This window comes from Engraulis encrasicolus, chromosome 10, assembly GCF_034702125.1.
Source record: "Engraulis encrasicolus isolate BLACKSEA-1 chromosome 10, IST_EnEncr_1.0, whole genome shotgun sequence".
NCBI classification, from domain to species: domain Eukaryota; kingdom Metazoa; phylum Chordata; class Actinopteri; order Clupeiformes; family Engraulidae; genus Engraulis; species Engraulis encrasicolus.
In genome coordinates, this window is record NC_085866.1 from 41764760 (window position 1) to 41786642 (window position 21883).

Here is a 21883-nt window from a genome sequence, read left to right on the forward strand (position 1 = left end):
GGTCCCCTGCAATGGGCAAGTTTGGTGGGGTCTTAGGCAACTGTAGTCTGCTTACTGGTAAAACCAGATCTGCATAGGACCACATGAAATCCTTGTGTGGAAGTCCATGTGTAAGACAAGTGCCTTTGCTGATGTAACGGAGGCTAATTAGCACAGTTGGCGTGGAACGTTGGTAAACCTCCCTCCGATAGCCTCATACAGTCTCGTGCCGTTGGGCCGAGAGACTAGTCTCTCGGCCCAACGGTATCGTACTGTGTCTCCCATTGCCGGACCGTTGTAGTTGACAAGGATGCAGATTCGATCCCCGAGGGGGGTGAACAGGTGCAAGATGACCTCCGTCACACTGACAAGGGCAAGTAAAAGATAATTAGTAAAAATGCAAGGGCAAAAAAAATAAGAATTGCTGGATTTATTAAAATTATTGTCAGTCAGGCATCTTAAAACCATACATCTGATACATCATGAAAAACTAACAACATAGCAATTACATGAAATCTCTGGTATTTATGGTGCAGCAAATATCTTGGTAAAAGCTTGTAAACATTAGAAACAAATAGGTGCAAATCAACATGTTGAAAGCATGCATGTCTGTGTATGGCAACTTAACTTCATGTACTGATATATATATATATTATCTGGTGTTCTCCACTCTCGGAAAAGGCGGGAGTGGCACTATGGGTTTCGCCCCACAGAACACCACATTCATTTTATCTTTGCTCCTGACTATGAAGCTTCGTAACACTAGCTGACATTCACAGTACAAAAGTAAGAGAATACTTCATTTCAATGCCGTTCCAAGCAGCACTGGTACAGTCACATTTAGTGTATTAAGGCATTTATCTTATCTATCTTCATTTGATCTTAATCACATTTTTGTACATGTCATGTAATACATAATAAGAAAGAAAATCAACCTGAATGTGTATTACATAATTAAACAATTCCTTGTAAACAATCCCAAGTCCCATCATATGACATATTGACCACTGACTAAGCTATAGTATAATACTGAAGACTAAAGGCTAAGACTGTGGACTGAAAGGCTAAAAGGACTGGCAAGTAGTTGTATGTTCACATTTTTTCCATTCTGGACTGGACGTTGCTGGAAATGTTTGTAAGTGTTGGTGGTGGGAGAATTAGTCCCTTGTGTGACAAAAACAAAGCAAGCTTAGTACAGCATGCTTTAACAGATTATTGGTTTCTAAGTACCTGTATGTAACCACCATCAGTGCCTTACAAAATGAACACTGCGCTGATAAAAAAGGGTGGACCACACTAACCAAGAGTGCGAAGAAACTTGGGTTGGTTTCACACACTGAAAAAATATCCCACTGCATAATCTCACACCCCTAACACACCAAACACTCCTTACTGTCAGAATCTTCCACAAAATAAAATACAGAACAGTAGCCTATGGGTGGACTATCCCTTTTAAGATTCCAAAGCAAACCTTAGCTTTTAGCACTCCAGAAGACCCAAAAATTAGACTTGGTGCATGTGACATCAATATTGCTGTAGTGCCAAGGATTACATTTATATTAACATCAATCAGATAGTGATCTTGGTAGAATTATGTGTTCTTTGAAATGCATTTTAGTGCTTGACAACAAAATAAAGTCAGATCAATACATGAAGTGTTATGACCAAATACATTCAGAAGAGTTTTTCATTTAAGAATGTTTAAAACACTACACACATTATTTTTACCTTACATACTTCACACAAAATGGAAAAAAAACAATAAATGATTTGTTCTCATGAAATGCCGTGATGTAGAGCTGCTGAAAGCACTGGTCTCCCCAAATTAGTTTAGTGCTTGACATGAATATCTGAAGAGTTTATTTGCAAAACAGTGTATCCACCATTTTGCATTATTGAAAATGACTGTTCAGAGGCCTTATCACCTACTGTATGTGTTAATTTTGAGAACATACTTTTTCAACCTGTATAAAATACATTTTGCAATGCAATGCAATGGAATGCCCAATACAAAAATGTCAATTTCCCAACATTATGCAAAATGGAGATACACCATTTTGCAAATAAAGTCTTCATTTGTATCCTTTGGCTAATTAAAAAAAATATCTGAGGACGAAACCTGTATTTTTTACTCAGATGAGAAGCTAATGCTGCATCTTATACAATCATCTACACAAAATCTTGATGTCAATTTGCACATACTCCTGTAAAAAAGACATACTAAATATTATGGACAGCTCAAAGGAATGGCCATTTCACTAGGTGCATTCGTTCAGAAAATCCAATTGCACTTAAACAATGTTGTGGTCTGCTCTAAATTGTGTATCTGCATTATGTGTCCCTGTCATGCAGATAACTAAGAAAGAGTAACTGTTTGGCCTAGAGCTTAAGACATTTAGCAGGATAGCATCTGTGTACGACGCCAAAGGAGTAAGGTACTTGTATTGGTAACGATCACAGCCAAGGTGAGGTCCAAGCCTCATCTTCACTGCTAAGTGTTCAAGCAATGCCCAATGACTGCGATATCCACTGCATAGAGGTAGGGTATTAGACTAGAGGTGACCTCGCCTCCTTTTTCACGGCAGTCCTGGCAGCCATTATATGTAGGTAGATCTAAGCAATGAATGGAGAAGGGGGCTCTCCTCTGTCAAAAAGGTGGGCATGTTCTCCACTGACTGAAGAGCACAAGTCTACCTACAGAAGATGGAGGCTGCGCTTGCCATTTTCCAGTGTTATCGCGAATTGCCGTCGCACCTCTAGTGTAATATTCTACCTCTATGCTCCACTGCCATCCAAGCTGCTAACTGGTTAACAAATATGGTGGGGTGCGAAATCTCAAAAGTGTCATTGCTAACCAGTTAGCTACCAATGAGTAATTACATATACATTGAAACCAACAAAGTAGATAACACAGTTAGCAACAACAACTATGGTTTTGAGAAACATCGTCCTGGGCCGTTTGCAGACTGGTACCAACCTGCTCCTCCCATTTGAGTCTCCAAAGCAAAGGTATTTGTAAAATAAGTTGCTATGCAATTGCCCAATGCTAACCAACAAAGTTGATCAATGGCAAGCAACTATGGTATTGGGAAATATACTCCAGGACCCCCGCTTCTCAAAAGCATCGTTGCTAACCAGTTAGAAACTTAGTCGGTTTCCAATGGGAAATAGTATTGCATCCAAGTAAATTGTTTAATTAGTTAGAAACGAGGCTGTTGAGAAACCCATCCCTGGACGCTTTGTGGACCTACATCCCCCTCTTCACCTCTGAGTCTCCAAGGTGGGTGGCTGGTAGACGGGCACGCCGGGGTCACTGAGCGAGGGCAGGCCTTTGATGATGTCGGCCGCCTTCTCGGCCATCATGATGGTGGGCGCGTTCAGGTTGCCGCTGACGACGCTGGGCATGATGGAGGCGTCCACCACGCGCAGGCCATCCATGCCGTAGACGCGCGTCTGGGGGTCGGTCACCGCCATGCGGTCGGTCACCGCGCCCATCTTGCACGTGCAGGACGGGTGGTAGGCACTGTCGGCCTTCTGCCGCACAAAGGCGTCAATCTGGGCGTCCGTGGCGACCTCTGGGCCCGGCTGCACCTCAGGGCCACGGAAGGGTTCGAAGGCCTTCTGGGCGAAGATCTCACGAGACAGCTTCACGCTCTGGCGGAACTCCCAGATGTCGATGTCTGAGGAGGAAGGAACAGACCACGAGGCACGGAGAGGGCAAATAGGTCACAACATTCACACACTGTGGATCTCCCAGATGTCAATGTCAGGGGGTGGGGATAAAGAGGTTGATTGAGTGATTATTGACAACAACAACAACCAATCAATACCCCATGTTGCCTGGTGAAATATCTAGAGTAGCCTTGGAATTTCCATGCTACCTTGTGCACAAATTTTGATCTGAAGGACAGCATGGAAATCCATGCTGTAATCTTCGCCTGCAATTTAACCGACAATTTAGCCTATGTCTGTAGCAATAAACAATAACAATAGCATGAAGTGGCTCGTGGCACAGTCATTAGTACATAATAGGGCTGCACAATTAATAGAAAATTATCGTAAATCGTGATATAATCGTGATATCGAAATCGGGATTTCAATCGGTCGTGGCATGAGTGACCTACCTACGAGAGCCTCCTTGATTCCAGAACATACTGACCAGCTGCTGTTTCTGACCAGAAATCTGTTCACCTAAGTTTCATGCTATTGCCTTTTACATAATTATTACAATTCATTTTATTTCGCTCATCCTGTGATTATGTGATTATGATTTTGACCCAAATAATCGTGATTATGATTTTTTTCATAATCGTGCAGCCCTCGTACATAACACATCCCATCCTTTCCTGAGAAGTTGTTGTCATAAGGGCAGGATGTTGCAGATGATGAATATTTCAATTCTAAGTGAAGTATGACATTTTTAAAAGAGGAGAGATGGGAAAGCGCTGCCTTGGGTCTCAATCAAATGTTGTGCAGGTGCTCTTCAGGGGAAAGGGGCATCAGAAACTTCAAAGTTAGGGAGGGACACCTTGAAAAAGACTCCTGCGCGAGTGGAAACGTGTCGGTGCGTGTGGAAAAAAATAAAACTTTATATAGCAGTGTTGCCTCGGGACCCTCCTTGACTTTGAAGTATGACATGTTGAATCTGGAATTGTTGGATGTATATGTACTCTCCACACCCTATTACTCATATTGTTATAATGAATGATACGGGGCTAAACACCACATCTGAGTATGTGTCAGTCTGTGTAGCCTTGATGACATGTATTACATAATTACTGATTCATTGCATTCCTGGGAAACTCTGCATTGCAGTCAACAGCACAGGGGTGTTACCAATATCTAAATTCTGAACAGTGTGTCAGTATGGAATGATAGATTAGGTGTTGCCCCATGCCCAATATAGTATTACCACCAGGAAGAATGTATGACTGACTCAACACTTTCACTCATTGCTGAAGTTCCCTTGAGCAAGACGACGCCTAATCTCACATTGCTCCAGGGATTGTAATCGATATTCTGTAATAACTTGACAGCCTTGGCAGTGGATCAAACTGCTAAAGACCAGTGTATGCTCAGAAACCAACTTGTCTGCGCAGCGTTGCAGACAGCCACGCAGAGATTTTCCCCCCCTCCGCAAACACTAGGTGTGCACCTCCAAAAATGTGACTGCTTGCAGACAAGCTCCGCAGACAACCATGGCAGCCGCCGCTGTGATTGGTCCTCTCGACCAGAGCCACTCTGTGTTTGACAACAGGCAACTGTTAGTAATTCATTGTTCTAACCTTCACCGGCCTACAGATTGTGAGAGAAAAATATGTCTGTGATATGCATTAAATAAGTTGGCAATGCTTTGTAGCTTAATTTATTTACACAAGCCCAAAGACAACACGTGTAGCCTACTTGCAAGCTATGACACTAAGGTTATATTGGAACAGTTGAACAGTGTTTCCATAGAAACATTCAACTTCATGCGACCTGCTACTCTCAACAATGAGCCACTTCCTTGTTCCAAACTACCGTGGTGGCTGCTACTGCAATCAAAAATGCAGGTTGACATTTTTTAAATATTTTACATTTTCTTTGCCATCGAGTCTGTGTAAATAAACGAAGCTACAAAGACAACTTGTAGTCTACTACTTGTATTGAAGGCAGTTTGAACAATCCTCTCGTTGGCCCGACCGTTGTGACAATGAATAACATAGCGCAGACCTAGTGAGCCGGGCGGTGCAAAAATCAAAAGGATCTGCAGAGACTATCCTGCCACTATCCTGTCGCAAATAAAGGCATAAAACCCCAAAATAAAAAAAACCTGTAATACACTTAAGAGAAAAGTGTCATATCAGTGTAATGTAATGTTGCAATGAGTGTGCTGACCTGTGGTGAGGTAGTTGGGCTGGAGGATGGGGTGGTCCAGAGGATTCCTGCTCTTGAGTTTCATCCATCCTATACTGGTGCTTCTCATGGGGCCAACATGTACCTTCACATTGATGAAAACACAAACCCAACATGAGAAACATGAAACCCAACTCAGACATGGCAATCCGACCCCCTGGCCAACACTAGATGCACCTGTGTGTGTGTGTGTGTGTGTGTGTGTGTGTGTGTGTGTGTGTGTGTGTGTGTGTGTGTGTGTGTGTGTGTGTGTGTGTGTGTGTGTGTGTGTGTGTACAGTGTGTGTGTGTGTCATCCCCTACATACAAGACAATTACACCACAGGTGGATAAACCAATATACACACAGACACAAACAAACAGGGGCATTACAGTGCGAGTCCAACCACCTCTGCTAACGCCAAGTATAACTGCAGGCAACATTGCCATGGCCTTAGTACAAGTCCTCATGCATTTGGGCTTACATGCAGGGCGAGGCTGCTCATTGGTATGGAAAAACTACCTGATGATAATAGGGATGCAAACGATTAATCATTAATCGACTTAAATCGATCAATGCAACAATTCAACTGACAAGAGACCCAGGTGAAATGGGCATGTGAAGAGTGTGTGTGAAGTGGGGTGTGAATAGTGGGAATATTTAAATCACATTTGGATTAAAGAATTGAAATAGAATTCATTTAAATGTGGTATTTTATCTCAATTTTTAATTAACTTTTTTAGATTTAGTAGTTTTTTTCAGAGAAACATTGAGATTTCGGGGGGGAAACGCCGCTTATCAATTAATCGTAAGTCGATCGATAAGACTATCAACTAATGATTAATGAATTAATCGACAATTTGCATCCCTAGATGATAACATCAGAAAGATCAAACACAAGAATGCACAAAGTTTGCAATCCTTGACACCAATTGCCCATGACCGTCCAATACAAATATGTTCAACAGCTTAACGCTTCAGCTGTAAATGACAAACGAGACAACTGAAAGAAAAGCATATGAAGCGAAGAGAGAGAGAAAGATGAGAACGAAAGGTAAAGAGAGATAAAGCATGTATGGGAATAAAAAGTGAAGAAAGCGCACCTGGTAAGCCTCGATCTTAGAGGCAACGCGGCCGTGGTCAACGACCTGCGAGGGCAGGAAGTGGAACTGGATGTCGGGGTGGGTGACCTCGGGACGGCTGCGGATGAAGCCTCCACTCTCCAGGTGCGCCGTGGCCCCGTAGCCTGGAGACAACACACAGCACACAGACCAAATGAGGAAGAGGGAGAACAGTCTTTTCTTAGAAAGTGCGCTCAACTCCCAACTGTTTCTTACAAGGTCTTCGGGTGCGAGCAAACAGCAAAGTTCATGTTTAGTAAAAAAGCCGCACTCTTGGGTGTAATTCTTGCAGTTTTAATCTACTGGGTTAGCATGACAGACAGACGTTTCGGCCAGCCTTTTTCAGCATCTTTTCACACAGCACACAGACACGTGGAGGAGGAAAGACACACAGCACACAGGCACGAGAAGGGAGAGAGAAAACACACAGCACATATTGAGGGAGAAAAAACACACATCACACAGACACAGTGAGGAAATGAAAAAACACCCAGCACGAAGGGATTAGACTTGGCTTTTCTGAGGGTGCTCCAAGCATTTATAACGAAAACATTGATGGATTACAGAAAAACAAAACATTCATTTCATGTAAATGAAACATGTTGTACAATAAATGAAATGTAGCAACTTAACACAATAGTGGCATTAGCTGTGGTGTCATCTCCCATTACTATTTTGTTAGTGGTGGCTAGGGCTAAATAATTCTGATCGGCCATGGGCAGCCTAACGGTAACTACCAGACCGGAAATTCTGCGAGAGCAAGACAAGCGTTGAAATTTGTGCGGTCGGCCCTGCCGTGGCCATCCGGTACGGCACTCGTCTGCCATGCGGCTGACCCAGGTTCGATTCCTGGCCCGGGTCCTTTGCCGACCCCTCCCCATCTCTCTCACACTCACTATCCTGCCCTAATAACCCTAATTGAACCCTCCCCCCAAAAAAAGAAAGTCAGTCAGTCGGTCAGTGGGCGGGGTAATAGGGTGGATTGTAGTGTACCTGTCTGCTGCAGCATCCACTCTATGCCAATCTTGAGCATGAGGAAAGGCTTCTGGGCCTTATACAGGGTGATGGGCTGAGTACACTGCTGCTGCACATACAGCTCCAAGTGATCCTGCAGATTCTTACCAACTCCTGTTCAAACAACACACAGGTCACAGACACAGGCATGTTGATGACGATGGACAGACAGACAAGCAGGTAAACAAGCAGATAGACAGACAGACAGGCAGGCAAACACACACACACACACACACACACACACACACACACACACACACACACACACACACACACACACACACACACACACACACACACACACACACACACAAGGAGAGAGAAAGATAGACAGAGCAAAAAGTCAATATGAGCACAGCACTAACAATCATTAATCATTAATTTAACCCTATTGTTTACAGATCATTCCTTTGCTTTAACTGCATGACCTCAATTTACCCCTTTAAGTACTATATTATGCACAACATTCACAAATATTTAATAATACCTATCAAAACAGTATGCTGTAAGAAGGCAATTGCAAATAGAGCAGGCCAGCACTGCATATGTGTAGTTTATATCCTTATTCGTACATGTACATTGACAACTTACATTACAGTACATAACCTACACTTGCATAAGACTTCTATCCAAAGTGACCGACAGAAATAACAGGATATACGTGCAACCGGCGTGACGTGTGCCATGTGCGTTGGGGTAAAACATTGGGGGATAAGCCAATGCAAAGTAATTGGTGGTGTTGGGAAAGAAGAAACGAAAGACAAGGACCTGTAGACTAGCAGTGTTCACCCTCAACATGATTAAGACGTGTTGGGTTGTCGGCTGTTCCAATAATATGGCCAAACAGCCGTGGCTGAAGAATGGACTGCGTTTATTTAGGCTAGTCGATGTTGCATGTAATCTAATTTTCCCCCAAAAAGGGGCGTAACGCACATTCACGAACAAAGTACCCGGATGGCCAGTTACACGAATTGGTTCCAGTCTCTGGTTAGGTGACTTGCTCAAGGGCACTTCAGCCATGGGTGAAGGTAACTGGTCACAGAGTCTTCCTAAGGGTGGGATTCAAACCTACAACCTGTGACCTTAAGACTACCATATCCGTTAGGCCATGGTTAGCGACATCACACTGGCACTCTAACCCAAAGTTACTTACAGTTATTGCAGGGTATTAGTTACAGTCCCGGGAGCAAAGTGTGCAGTGTCTTCAGCCATTACCTACTGGTTGGAAAGGAACCTGGTTGAGAACCTGCAACCTTCTGGCCCCTAAAGCAAATTGCTAACCATGGCAACTGCATTAGGCCACATCTGCCTATATTCTTGCCTATTTTCTGCCCACCAAATAATCCTCGGCTAGAACGGCGGTTCCATAATTATTTTGCTGGCCGGAATTTGAAGCGCATTTTGAGTGCGAGTGGTTGCTGTAAGTTCCGTCTCCGAACGAAAGAGGATGTCTGGTTGTCAATATCTACATTTACATGATGTTTTTAATTCCGAATTAATATTTCAGAATTAGTTCCGTCGAGTTTACTTTGATCTTGAATTTAATTCCGAATTGTGAAGTGTTTACATGACGTTTTCAAAGCGGAATTAAGCTTTATTCAGAGTTAATTCTGAATTAAATCTCTCATGTTAACATAGTCAATGTTCAATTTGTGGCCAAATTAACTACAGCTGTCAGTCAGTGTTAATACGCAAAACGGCGTGACGTGTGCCATGTACGTTATGCCCCTTTTTGGAGGAAAACAATTGGGGGAAAAGCCAATGTAATTGGTGGTGTTGGGAAAGAATAAACGTAAGGCAAGGACCTGTTAGACTAGCGTTGTTCACGCACAACACGACGAAAACGTGTTGTGTTGCCGGCTGTTAAAATAATATAGCCAGACAGCCTTGGCTGAAACATTGACCGTGTTCATTTAGGCTAGCCGATGTAGCATATAAGTTGAGACATTCGGTTTGCTGTCCCCCACAAAGGGGTGTAATGCGCATTTACGAGCAAAGTACCCAGATGGCCGTTCATGCGTATACTACTCAGCAGGATCACCTGGTAGATGCTGGACCAATGGGATGCCCAGTTCCTTCAGCTCGTCTGCGTCTCCAATGCCAGACAGCATCAGCAGCTGTGGTGAGTTGATGGCTCCTCCACTGAGGATGACCTCCTTCTCTGCATACACCTGCCAACCATATAACATTGCTGCATTGTATTACATTACATTACATTATACATGGGTTCGCAGTGTTTGTATGCACAATGTTATGAGGAGGGGCAAGACACTGGCAGCCAACCACTTGAGCTAATTTTTTGACTGACAGCTTCCAACAATCAGAGGTTGAGTTGTGCGCAGCTAGGTTCGCACAGCCAGGGGAAAACAAACATTTAGAACCCATGTATATTACACGCAGCACTTTCATCAAAATGACTCATGAGATATTGATGAGATCATTTTGATGTACAGGGTACAGGCTCTACAGCCCAATTAAGAAGGCTGATGAATGGAACCACCCACAGTCAGAAAATAACCCCCGCCAACCACAATAGAAATGTATTACATACGATTATACTGACATGCAATTGCATTACATGAGATTACATTTAGCCTACATTTTTATCCTAAGCAACTTCAGTCCCCTCAAAACCCCCACAATTTGCATCAAACACACAGAGGTAACGGCAGTTTCCGGTGCATTCCCCCGTCGAGTGAATAAAGTGGAAACTACACACACTCACACATAATGTTTGTTAGGTGTGTCTAACACACACACACACACACACACACACACACACACACACACACACACACACACACACACACACACACACACACACACACACACACACACACACACACACACACACACACAGGACTGTCTCTCACACACACCCTGTGTGCATCACAGACACAAAAGATAAAAGACTAAAGCAGTCCTCAAGGCAATGTCTCTCGTCTCACTTCAATTTAACAGCACTGTTGCAATCCACACATCCTTTTTAAATTTAAGCAATCTATACGCCCAGTTTTTCATGAGAACTCCGCACCTCATCAATACGCATAAGAAAAATGTGGGATACAGTTGTGGTAGTTGGATTGAACAACACCTTTTTCAAGGTTACTCTGCAGAACGTGTGTTATTCTTTGTGATGATCCACTCCGCCTCACCCTTTTGGTTTCGCCATTCTGTTGGTACTCGACGCCGACGGCCCTGGTTCCATCGAACAGGATGCGGGTGGTGAGGCAGCGCACGTCCGTCTTCAGGTTGGGCCGCGACAGCACGGGACGCAGGTAGGCACTCGCTGTGCTCCATCTCTTCCCTGAGGGCGAACATCAGAAGCATGAGATTAACAGCACTCAATGCACAGCACAGCAATAATAGCAACACCCTTGGGATAATATATAAAACTTGACTGTTAAACTTAGTTTCATAAAGTCAAAGAATGCGCGAACATCAGTGGCACAGGTGCTGGACCAGACTGAAGATAAATGAAAAGAAAATAAAGGTCCGCAACACTGTTAAATGCTCCCAAATATTTAATGTGCACTTTGATGAAGGACAGTTAGTCCGAAACGTCGTGCCATTAAATATTTGGGAGCATTTAACAGTGTTGCGGACCTTTATTTTCTTTTCATCAAACTTAATTTCATGCAATTGGGACAGTAAAAGCATAATCTTTTTTTTACAACAGGGACTGTGCATGTATTTATTTAGGATGGTCAAACCAAATTGACTATTGTTGGGAAAGATTATGTCTCCTGATCAGAACTGATATATCATTATATCTATACAACAACATTGTTTTCATTCATTTTTTTATTTGTATGGAGTTCTTCCAGTTAATTTGTTGGCATCCGTTTAGTTTTACTTAGTCAAATAACAAGTAGCTGTTTACTCAGGTCAGTATCTGGAATACCTGCCTACGTTTCTGAGGAAAGTGGATTGGAACAAAGGTCAAATAGGTTCATTCTTGGTGGCTTGTCAATAAGCACGTTCCATGTCTAGAGGTCAATGAGGTTGCTCACCGTCTCTGCAGAGCAGTCAATCAAAAAGTAAAAAGTAGTTCAGGAAGTAAAAAGCCTGTCAGGTGACTGGTGATTTGAAGGAATGGCTGTCTTGAGGGCTCATTATAGTTAGACGATTGTGAGCGGGCTGGACCAAAGTTGGGACAATAGGTTTACTTTCACTTTTACTTTCTGGTGGCTCTGCTGTGAACATGTGTTGATGTTGGTTTGCTTGGTGTGTGTGTGTGTGTGTGTGTGTGTGTGTGTGTGTGTGTGTGTGTGTGTGTGTGTGTGTGTGTGTGTGTGTGTGTGTTGCACGCACACCCTAAATGCATGTGTGCATATGGCAAATGACCAACTTTACTTCACACATAAGCATGTCGATGTTGTTTTGCTTGTGTCTGTTTGCGTGTGTGTGTGTGTGTGTGTGTGTGTGTGCGTGCGTGTGCGTGTGTGTGTGTGTGTGTGGTGTACAAGTGCACACCACACATGTACTGGTACATGCAGCAAATTCTTGACCTTTGTGTATGGTCATGTCCATCCATCCCAGGCCCTCCTGCTGGAATCCGTTCATGTCGTCCGTGAAGGGGTACCCAGCCTGCTGGCCGGCCTCGATAAAGGCCTGGTGTAGCGGGTGGTTGGTCCTGCCGCGGGACACGTGCAGAGGCCCGCTGCCCCCCCTGTAACGGTCGGCCCCCAGCTCGTGGGCCTGGGCCTTGCGGAAGTAGGGCAGGCAGTGGTCATAGTCCCAGCCCTCGGCCCCCTCCCTCTGCCAGCGGTTGTAGTCCTCGGCGTGGCCCCGGATGTACACCATGGCATTGAGGGAGGACGAGCCCCCCCACACGCGGCCCCGAGGCCAGTAGAGCACGCGGTTGTCCATGCCCACCTGGGGCAGCGTGTGGTAGTACCAGTTGTACTTCTCATCGCACAGGTTGTAGGTGAGGGCGGCTGGCATGTGGATCTTCCAGGACAGGCGGAGGCTGTTGAAGAACATGTCCTTGGGGCCGGCCTCCAGGAGAAGGACCGAGTCCGAGGCGTTCTCCGTCAGCCGGTTGGCCAGCACACAGCCTGCCGAGCCAGCGCCCACGATGACATAGCTGTAGGAAGGGGTCCTCTGCCCTGTGCTGCTGCCAGTGCTGTAGGAACATGCCCACTTGCACACCTGCACCAGGGCCTGGGAGGAGCATAGGCTAGGTGTCAGGCGCACACCTCTGCCAAGGACACCACTCATTGTCCTGGATACTGTGAATGACAGCATGTTGACTTGGTCTGTCTAATCCTCATGAAAAGTCAACAGTGTACCAATGCCAAGTCATACAGATGACAAGAGGAACTTGGGCCTAAAAGAAAAGAAAGACATAAACAGGGTCAAAACAAGTTATGAGATAATGAAAGAGAGTTCTGTCACTTCGTCCAGTCCCACGTATTACGTTTGAAAGTAAATTAATTGATACAGTAACACAAACAAGTAACGGTAACGGTTAGCCTACTGTTGAATGGAAGGATCAACTTTGTAACAGTAACGAGTTAGCGGTGTCCTTGTTGAAGGGGTTGGGTAAATGAAAATGTGGGTCAGAAAGTCGAAATCGTGACTGAGAGGGAAATTAAGCATTGCACACTAAAGCTAAACCAGATTCATTCAACCAATGGGCATTTCTTTCGTGTGTATAATCACTCTCGATAAATAGTTGTTGTGGACTTTTGAAAAACAACTGTTTTTTCCCAAAACATGCGACTGTGGCCGGAGTATCAGATAGCATGCATGTGCACGCAAGGTGCAATTATTGGATTGCAAAATGTATATGACATTAACATTCCGAACACTTACGTGCGCCAGTATTTGAGGCAAAAAAATGAAATAAACAACCCTCTTCCCTCGTTTCGATTGCAGCTGGACTGTTTATTAGGCTACAGAAAACTCTTCCACAGTGAAGGGGAGGGGTCTGAAGACGTACTTCTGTTGTCGTGCTAGTTTGGGGGTGGGGCATGGTCAACAGACGTCATGTTGATTTTCACTTAACCTTTCCACCACTAGTCGGCATTGTTGTGCAAGAACTACCCTGAGTTTAGGCAAGGCAAGGGAATTCATTTCTATAGCGCATTTCATACATGGCAAGTTGATGTGCCGTACAAGGAGATAAAAACCATGCAAAAGAGAACAACATGGAAACAAGAGAGAAGACAAAAAGCATAAAACCATAAATACAATAGCAGCGCAAGGCGTGCAGTAAGATACAAGCACATGACAAAGGCAGATAAAAAACAAGGTAAAAAAAAAAGGCAGGGGAAAAAACAGTTTGTCAGGGTGGGCTACTTACCATTCATACCCAATTCAATAATTTTCAAAGTTGTGAGGCAAGGCAATAGTCACTTTCAACACTGGTATGAGGTTTTGGTGACTTACATCAGTGTACAAAAACATCAGTAGGCTACTTGAAATGTCACCATATGCAGAGAGAGAGAGAGAGAGAGAGAGAGAGAGAGAGAGAGAGAGAGAGAGAGAGAGAGAGAGAGAGAGAATAGACTCCACCCATCCGAAGTACCTGTCTCCTGAGATCTCTTTGAAACCACAAGCACTTGTCGACTGCATCATGTGGTGCACCAGCCAATGGAACTTGTGGAGCCTCACCTTACTAGTAAGATAATATATGCTTATACTGTATTTAAATTTGAGTTGTACACATGAAACAGGGATGAATGTGAAATAAGTTTTCTGTAGTATTATTAATTACTTACTAATAGTATTATTAGTAAGTATTATCATGTTTTTCCCCCATAAGTAATGTTTGATGTTTTATTTCTATTCTATTCTTTTATTGAATTAAGCCTAACAAAGAGGAGTAGGCTATCTTAAAATGAGTGATGCTTTAAACTAGTACATCTCATTCAGATAGCACAGAAAACATGGCAATTAAGTAACTAATAATTATGATTAATATGACGGTGGTGGTGGTGATGTTTTTGTAGGCAGGTTGTTGCATTGTTCTGTCCAATACTGTTATTGTTATGGTTGTTAATGTAAATGCCAGTTAATGTAAAGTGGCCTGGTATAACTTTTATTATTGCTATCAGGGACAATGCATGTGGTTTTTAATGGCCTTTTATATATTTTTAGATAACCAAAATCATCTGTCATGAATCCACTCCAGGTAGGCTATAGTACATCTCTCTCTCTCTCTCTCTCTCTCTCTCTCTCTCTCTCTCTCTCTCTCTCTCTCTCTCTCTCTCTCTCTCTCTCTCTCTCTCTCTCTCTCTCTCTCTCTCTCTCTCTCTCTCTCTCTCTCTCTCTCTCAATGGGGATGGGCTGTAAAATTTACTAGTTGAATACCTTTATTATATTTTGATTACCAGAGACTACAGGAATGGCAAAGACTGCCTTTATGGTGACAGTAAGTGTTTTACCTCTGACTTATTATTTCAAATATAACTAGTCCTAAAGTTAACTTGCCAATGATTTACTTAAAAAGTATTTTTTTCATTTCCTTTTCAGAACTTTACTTGCCAGTCAAATGGTATGTGTGACTTTATTTGACTAAATTTGTTTAATGACTTGTGTGTGCTTGCACTGCACATGTCTGTGTGTGTGTGTTATATCAGTCTAAATCAGCAATCATTTTGAAACCATGAAGTGTGTAATTAAAATGTGGTTGACATTTACACAGCGTTCAACTTTTCACCTTTTAATTTTTATGTGTGTGATTTAACCCTTACCTCTGTCACCAGCTCCACCTGATGACAACAGATACCCATCAGCTTTGCATGATCTGAGGCTGGATGTCACTTGTGGATGTGAAGGCCCAGTGGTCAACATCTCCTGGGCCGTCAAAGTAGATGGTAGGACTAAATGAAATTAACTATATGGTTAGGCCTACATGTTACCGTATATACAGTTTACATGCATGCATATAGTATTTAACACCCAAGCCACCCCACAAATAAAACATGCATGTTTTTTGCTTGTCTGTTTGTGTATTTAATTTTCAGCCACCATTAATGTCCTGGCTGGGATATGGCTGTACGTGTCAAGAAGCGATGGGTCAGATAACATGTATTGCATATACCACCCTCCACTTTACACAGTTCCAGGGATCGGAGATTTCGACTTGGTATGTTAATCTGGTTAAGTACATGGATTGCCTCTGAAGGGTCAAGTTTTTGTTTATAAAACACATTTTTGTTTTATTTGCTTTAGTTGTGGTTTAGCCACACTGTTTCGACTAAACCTGGTCAAGTTGTGGCAACAGCTTACAACGTGCCAGAGGACGACTTTAGTGAGGATGACTTCACTAAAAATGCAAGTATAAATGCTTCAGGTAGGCTGTAGTATACCTTTACTTTTTGGGCTTTGACTGGATTATAGGATTACAATATATACAGTATTATTTGCTTGTAAAATATCTATGTACTTTTTTGAGATACGTGATTGGATTATGAATTACTGTATATGATAACTGTGATGTGGATGTTTTGTCATGAATTTAACAGGCGGTGTGTCTGTGTGTCTGTGTGTGTGTGTGTGTGTGTGTCTGTGTGTCTGATGTTTAGTTTAGTTTAGTTTGTGAGTGTGTGTTTGTGTGTGTGTGTACTCTTATTTACTCCTTATATTTAAAAAAAAAAAAAAAAACACACACAACTAACCCCTCTTTGCAACTGCACTTGTTGTTCTGTATATCTCCTGTGAACTTTGTATTTGCTTGTGATGTTGGCTTGATTATGTCCTCTTTTGAAAGTCGCTTTGGTTATAAAGCGTCTGCCAAATGCAATGTAATGTAATGTAATGTAATGTAATGTAATGTGTCTCTGTGTGTGTTTTGTGTTATACACGTATATGTATCCCATATTCAGGGTGCACTGGCCAAGTTATGGAGAATCAGCATAAATGTAGGCCTACCATGACAAGTATGTTTGACTGAACACCATTATCAGTTGAAACTTGAAACTGACAAAATATTTACATTGATGAGTTGATTTGGTATGGTAAGGGTTTATAATGTCCTAATATATTACAGGCAAAACAGATATGCGTACATCAACTGGTGAGTCCAACATGGCTTCTTATGTCTTTCAGTTTCCTTTTCTATGAAGATGCTTATTGTTGTGTTAAATATCACGTTTCTCTCCTCAGTTACGGCACTCCCTACATCATGGAGGGGTAAGTGTGTCTTAGAGAGGTCTACAGTCAAATGTCCCTGCATGTTGTGAGTGTCATGGCTGATGTTCAGTTTGCTTTCACATAGAGTCAAAGGAGTCTCCAAAAGCTCTGCTGATAGTGGTTGCTTCCATGCTGACCATGTGCCTGCTGATTGCTGCTGGATTCAGCCTCTGTAAGTTGGGGGGGGGGGGGGGGGGGGTTACTTTTATGTAGCATTCATGCATTATACTTTTTATCTTCTCCATTTTATTTGACTATTTTCTGAGCAATAGCTCTAGGTCAGAGTATGTGCAATATCTAGGTTTGTATTATTTCTTTGGATGACTCAGGGCCAAAACTGGAACGTTGTGTGTAACACTAACAATGGTTGAATGGTTGTCTGTTACCCTGTTTATATGTTTGTTTGTTCTTTGTGGTCCTAAGTCTGTCTGTTGTGGTGATCTGATGTTAACTGTGAATCACACTTTCTCATGTCCATTCTGAATTTCTCTCCTGAAGAGACAATAAAGGATAATCTAATCTAAAGCTGCAGGGCTCAGAGCATGAGGGAAAAGTGGAAGCTTTATAGATCTGAAAAAATATGGTATATAAGTACACCTCTCTCTGTATAATCCTTCCTCTGTCCTCTCTCTTCTCTCTCCAGACATGTTCCACTGCCGGGCCTCATGGTCCCAGGGCCTCCAGTCCAAAGAGGCCTGTGGTGGGGGTGAGGCTGCGGTGCGTGTGTCTGTGCTGATGGTGTACCCAGCGGTGGACGGTGTGTTCCAGAGGGCTGTGGTCACCCTGGCTGACTTCCTGCAGGGCAGTGGCGGCTGCGACGTGGCCGTGGATGTGTGGCAGCAGGGGCGGCTGGCCCAACTTGGCCCCCTGCGATGGCTGTACTCCCTGAGCGAGAGCGCAGACCGGGTCCTCGTCGTCCTGCCTGGAAACCCCCCCGTGCTTGGTACGGTGAATGTAATACAATGCTAACAGCTTTGGCCGTGCCTGGAATTAGGTTATCTGAAAGCCCCCACTTCTCAATACATGCAATGTCATGAGGATCCAATTCTTGACCCCGTTTGCCCCACCGTGGATGGGTGAATGCAATGAATGGATGAATGCAATGGAATTCCACTTGCCACTCTAGGTACTTTCAATGTCAATTTGCTGATGACCAGGGGTACGTTCCAATATGCGGCCTTGCGTCCTCCCCTTGTGTTTGTGGCCTCGTACCCGGAAGTAATATGTTGTGATGACATCCCTGACAACAGCATTATATTTCAATATCTCGCAAAAGCTCAATTCTAATGTCATTTTCTCATCTGCAATTTGGATGGTGAATGAAAAACATTCTACCAAAAGATGTGGCTAGGCTGACAGCTGGGAAACTTCATTGTTTTCTCCACGGAGGCAGGGTGAGGCCACAAGCACAAGTGGAAGACGCAATGTTGCATATTGGAATGCACCCCATGTTCACAAACAAATGCAGTTGATCAAAGTGGTGTAAAACAGCAATATAAGGCAAGCGCTATATAGGAATCCATAACATATATATTTTGTAAATTGATTAGCTCAATCTAGTTCAGGTGTAGAGGTAGCCTAGGTGTTCAAGGTAATTCATATGTAGAGTTTTTGTCTTTAGTCTAACTGGTCCCATTTGAAAAACAGATATGGACACTGTTTATTCTATTATATTACACTTCCAACCTGTGGCATAAACTTGACCACCACTCATGTCTCCACAGATGAGTCTGAGAAAAAGCTACTTCCTCCCAGCCAGATGTCCCACACGGTCCCTGCCTCAGCACACCAGCTCTTCCCCTTGGCCCTCAAGATCCTTCCCCTCTCCAAGCTGTGGGTGGTCCACTTGGGCAAGATGTCGGCCTCCAGGAGCAGCGTGCCAGCAGAGCTAAGGGGCTGCGAGTCCTTCACCCTGCTCGAGGACCTCCAGAAGCTCTTGGCTAGGCTGTGCTCTCTGCAGAAGGCTGATGGGAAAGGGCTGAAGTCATCTTGGCTGATGAGACAGAGCGGCAGGCTGGGCTGTCAAGATAGCAGTGGCCTGGGAAAACTGAAGGAGGTCCTGCAGCAGCTGCAACAGTGGGAAAGATCCAAGGGGTCCACAGATCCCCTGATCATCTCAGTCTGAGGCTGGTGATGCCACACCAAAGATTTTCAGTGGGTTACCAAGGTCACGAGTTGTACGCATCACCAATACAACAAAGTGGGATCAATTATGCCCTGTGTCTCAATCCACGCACTTGTGTCTCAAGCCACACACTAATGCATTGATGGTAAGTGCACAGTGCACACAGTGAACTGAGGTCTTCAGTGCATAGTGTCATGGAAAACTTTGAGCACTATGCACTTTGCCCTCACTGGAAGTGACGGCTGAGCATGGAATTAGCTTGCCAAAATATCGGTTGGCTACTGTTTGCAAGGCACAGCATCTCGTGCTTGTATTTATATTTCCTTCACCCTGAAGGGCAACAATTACACATACAATACTTGGGTTAGCATGAAAAGGTTGGTGTCTCAGCAACATTACTTACAGAATTAGTAGACTGTTGACCAAACTCTTCTACTGAACTGAACGCCACATTTCCTCAGTTTCATTGTCAACATGGCGGGCGTTAAGTGTGTGCAGTGTCCATCCTTCAAGCACTGCATTTTCCGCCATTGTTAGGGGATCATCCGGGTGCTTTCAGTGCACTGATTGAACCGGAATGCCACTGAAACACAGTGCCCGAAGTGCACAAGTGTGTGGATTGAGATACGGGGCTAGTCTCCTAAATGGGCGTGGCTTGGAACTCCTTTCATTCTGAACCCTCAAAAGTCTCCTACAGGGGCATGGCAGCTCAGACAGGCAGCTTAAAACCTTACATTATGTTGATTCAGGAAACGGGAACTTTTTGAACAGGGTCCTCCCTATCAATCATTGCTGGCTACACAGTGGAACGATGCAATATGATTGGCTTTTACTTTTTCTGCACAGAGGATGAGGAAAAAGTTCCTCTACTGCCGATGTACCTTGTCCATATGTGTGTGTACAGTATGTTTTTAAAATGGGCATGGGTGGTGCATTTAACAAACTTGTCATTTTCTAATCCACATTTCAAATTTACACTAAGAGGCCTCCATCAATACACTAATATTTGTTACACAGGTGAGGTCACTGATTTTGGGATATTGAAAAATCTACATTTCGGTCGACGGGCTGACCGTGAACACTGGGGACAAAGACACAGCTCATGGGCCACCTGGTGACCTACAACAGAAACTTTCATCTGAAGATTTCTGCAGAAACCAGGAAGTAAAGGCGGTGAAGGCTGTGGTCTTTTTTTTCATTTTCTGCCTTATTTCCCCTTTTCAAAAACAGGATACCACAACATCAAATGGCAGCTTTGCAGTTGTTTATCTGCACAACCGTTTGCCTATGGCTGATCAGATTGCTCTGAGTGGTTTTCAAAATGCACCTCAGCAACTCCTGCTTTTACTTAGCTCTGTGACGATGAGCCCCTGCAGTCTACGGCAGTTTTGACTGGATATTTGACATTTGTTGATGTTTTTTCAGCGGAAGGTAAACAAAACTGGAGAGGTTATATTAAGAAAAGGGTGAGAAACTGCTTCTCAGACTGAAGGGGGTAAATACAACAAAAGATATTGTGAAAGGCCTTGGTGTATTTCAACTGCTAAGTGAACTAACCTTCAATGTTCATGCAAATACAATCACTTAAGTCTGACCCAGACCTGAAGTACAGTAGACTCACGTTGTGATTTTGGGTGTGTGGGTGGGTCAAAGACGTCCAACATTGAAATTGTCCTTCAGTGCTAACGGATACTTTTGCTTACTGTAACTGTGAAAAACATGATTTTCATGATTTTCAAAGTGAATGCATGAAAGCCAAGCCAAAAAAAATAAAAAATACATATATTTTTTGCATTTACAGTAAGCAAAAGAATCCGTTACACTGAAGGACAATTTCATGTTGGACGTCTTTGACCTGGGTGTGTGTCTATCCTACTTAACCCTCTGTTTAAACTAAATAACCCTACCTGGCATCTGCAATTATTGCTCTGTATATTTCCTGTGTACTTTGTATCTGCGTGTTATACGCTATGAATATGTCCTTGATAGTAAGTTGCTCTGTATGAATGTAAGTAATGTAAGTCAAAACCAATTGTCCCAACCGATGGAGGATATAAAAATGCCCTAATTGTTGGTAGTCCCAAATGTAGACTTTCGACCAAACGTTTTCCGATTATTTTAACTTTTACTATTGTGAGATGTATTGTGTTTTTTAATATGAATTTTACTTTCATGCATCATATTACCACATCCTTTCTATTTATGCTATTTTTAAGTATGGTACATTGAATGGCTTTTGTATATGAATGTGACTGTATACGAAATACAATAAGAAATAAACTTGTTTTTGCATAACCTTCCTCCAAGGATACTTTATCTATTGCCATCATCATAGAAAGTTAAACAGATTTTGAAACATACTGTATGCTTTTTTTATTTATGTTTTTAAATACCGCTTCTTCAAAAACATTAACCATCCAACCCAAATGAGATTATATATAATATTCAATGTTTTGAAAGTTGCTGTATCTAGGCTTAAAAAAACTGTGAGACAGACAAGTACACAAATAAACACACGCAGGCGCACACACACACACACACACACACACACACACACACACACACACACACACACACACACACACACACACACACACACACACACACACACACACACACACACACA

General features: G+C 43.2%; 3 protein-coding genes across 4 annotated transcripts in view; 1 reads left to right on the plus strand and 2 right to left on the minus strand.

The window, feature by feature from the left end:
• Positions 1 to 394: 394 nt before the first annotated feature.
• On the minus strand, positions 395 to 15807 carry chdh (choline dehydrogenase). 2 transcript variants are annotated; one of them, XM_063208920.1, is made up of 8 exons: positions 15692 to 15807; positions 12500 to 13320; positions 11144 to 11295; positions 10030 to 10159; positions 7968 to 8102; positions 6957 to 7099; positions 5857 to 5959; positions 395 to 3659 (listed from the first exon to the last, which is right to left on the minus strand). In XM_063208920.1, the coding sequence occupies exons 2-8, from the start codon at positions 13236 to 13238 to the stop codon at positions 3241 to 3243; spliced, it is 1821 nt and encodes a 606-aa protein (XP_063064990.1). In that variant the 5' UTR covers positions 13239 to 13320; positions 15692 to 15807; the 3' UTR covers positions 395 to 3240. The 2 variants fall into 2 exon arrangements, with proteins under 2 accessions (XP_063064990.1, XP_063064989.1); XM_063208919.1 differs by lacking the exon at positions 15692 to 15807 and adding an exon at positions 13809 to 13903.
• LOC134457467 (uncharacterized) lies at positions 14556 to 21011 on the plus strand. The gene is made up of 11 exons (XM_063209475.1): positions 14556 to 14616; positions 15096 to 15129; positions 15332 to 15369; positions 15471 to 15492; positions 15704 to 15814; positions 15965 to 16086; positions 16173 to 16293; positions 17022 to 17132; positions 17218 to 17304; positions 17776 to 18075; positions 18857 to 21011. The coding sequence occupies exons 1-11, from the start codon at positions 14572 to 14574 to the stop codon at positions 19255 to 19257; spliced, it is 1392 nt and encodes a 463-aa protein (XP_063065545.1). The 5' UTR covers positions 14556 to 14571; the 3' UTR covers positions 19258 to 21011.
• A 604-nt stretch (positions 21012 to 21615) lies between these two features.
• The window catches only part of actr8 (actin related protein 8), an 8234-nt gene continuing 7966 nt past the window's right edge, over positions 21616 to 21883 (minus strand). The window contains exon 13 of the mRNA XM_063207636.1: positions 21616 to 21883. This exon is cut by the window's right edge and continues 162 nt beyond it. The gene's annotated coding sequence lies outside the window, so the exon portion shown is untranslated.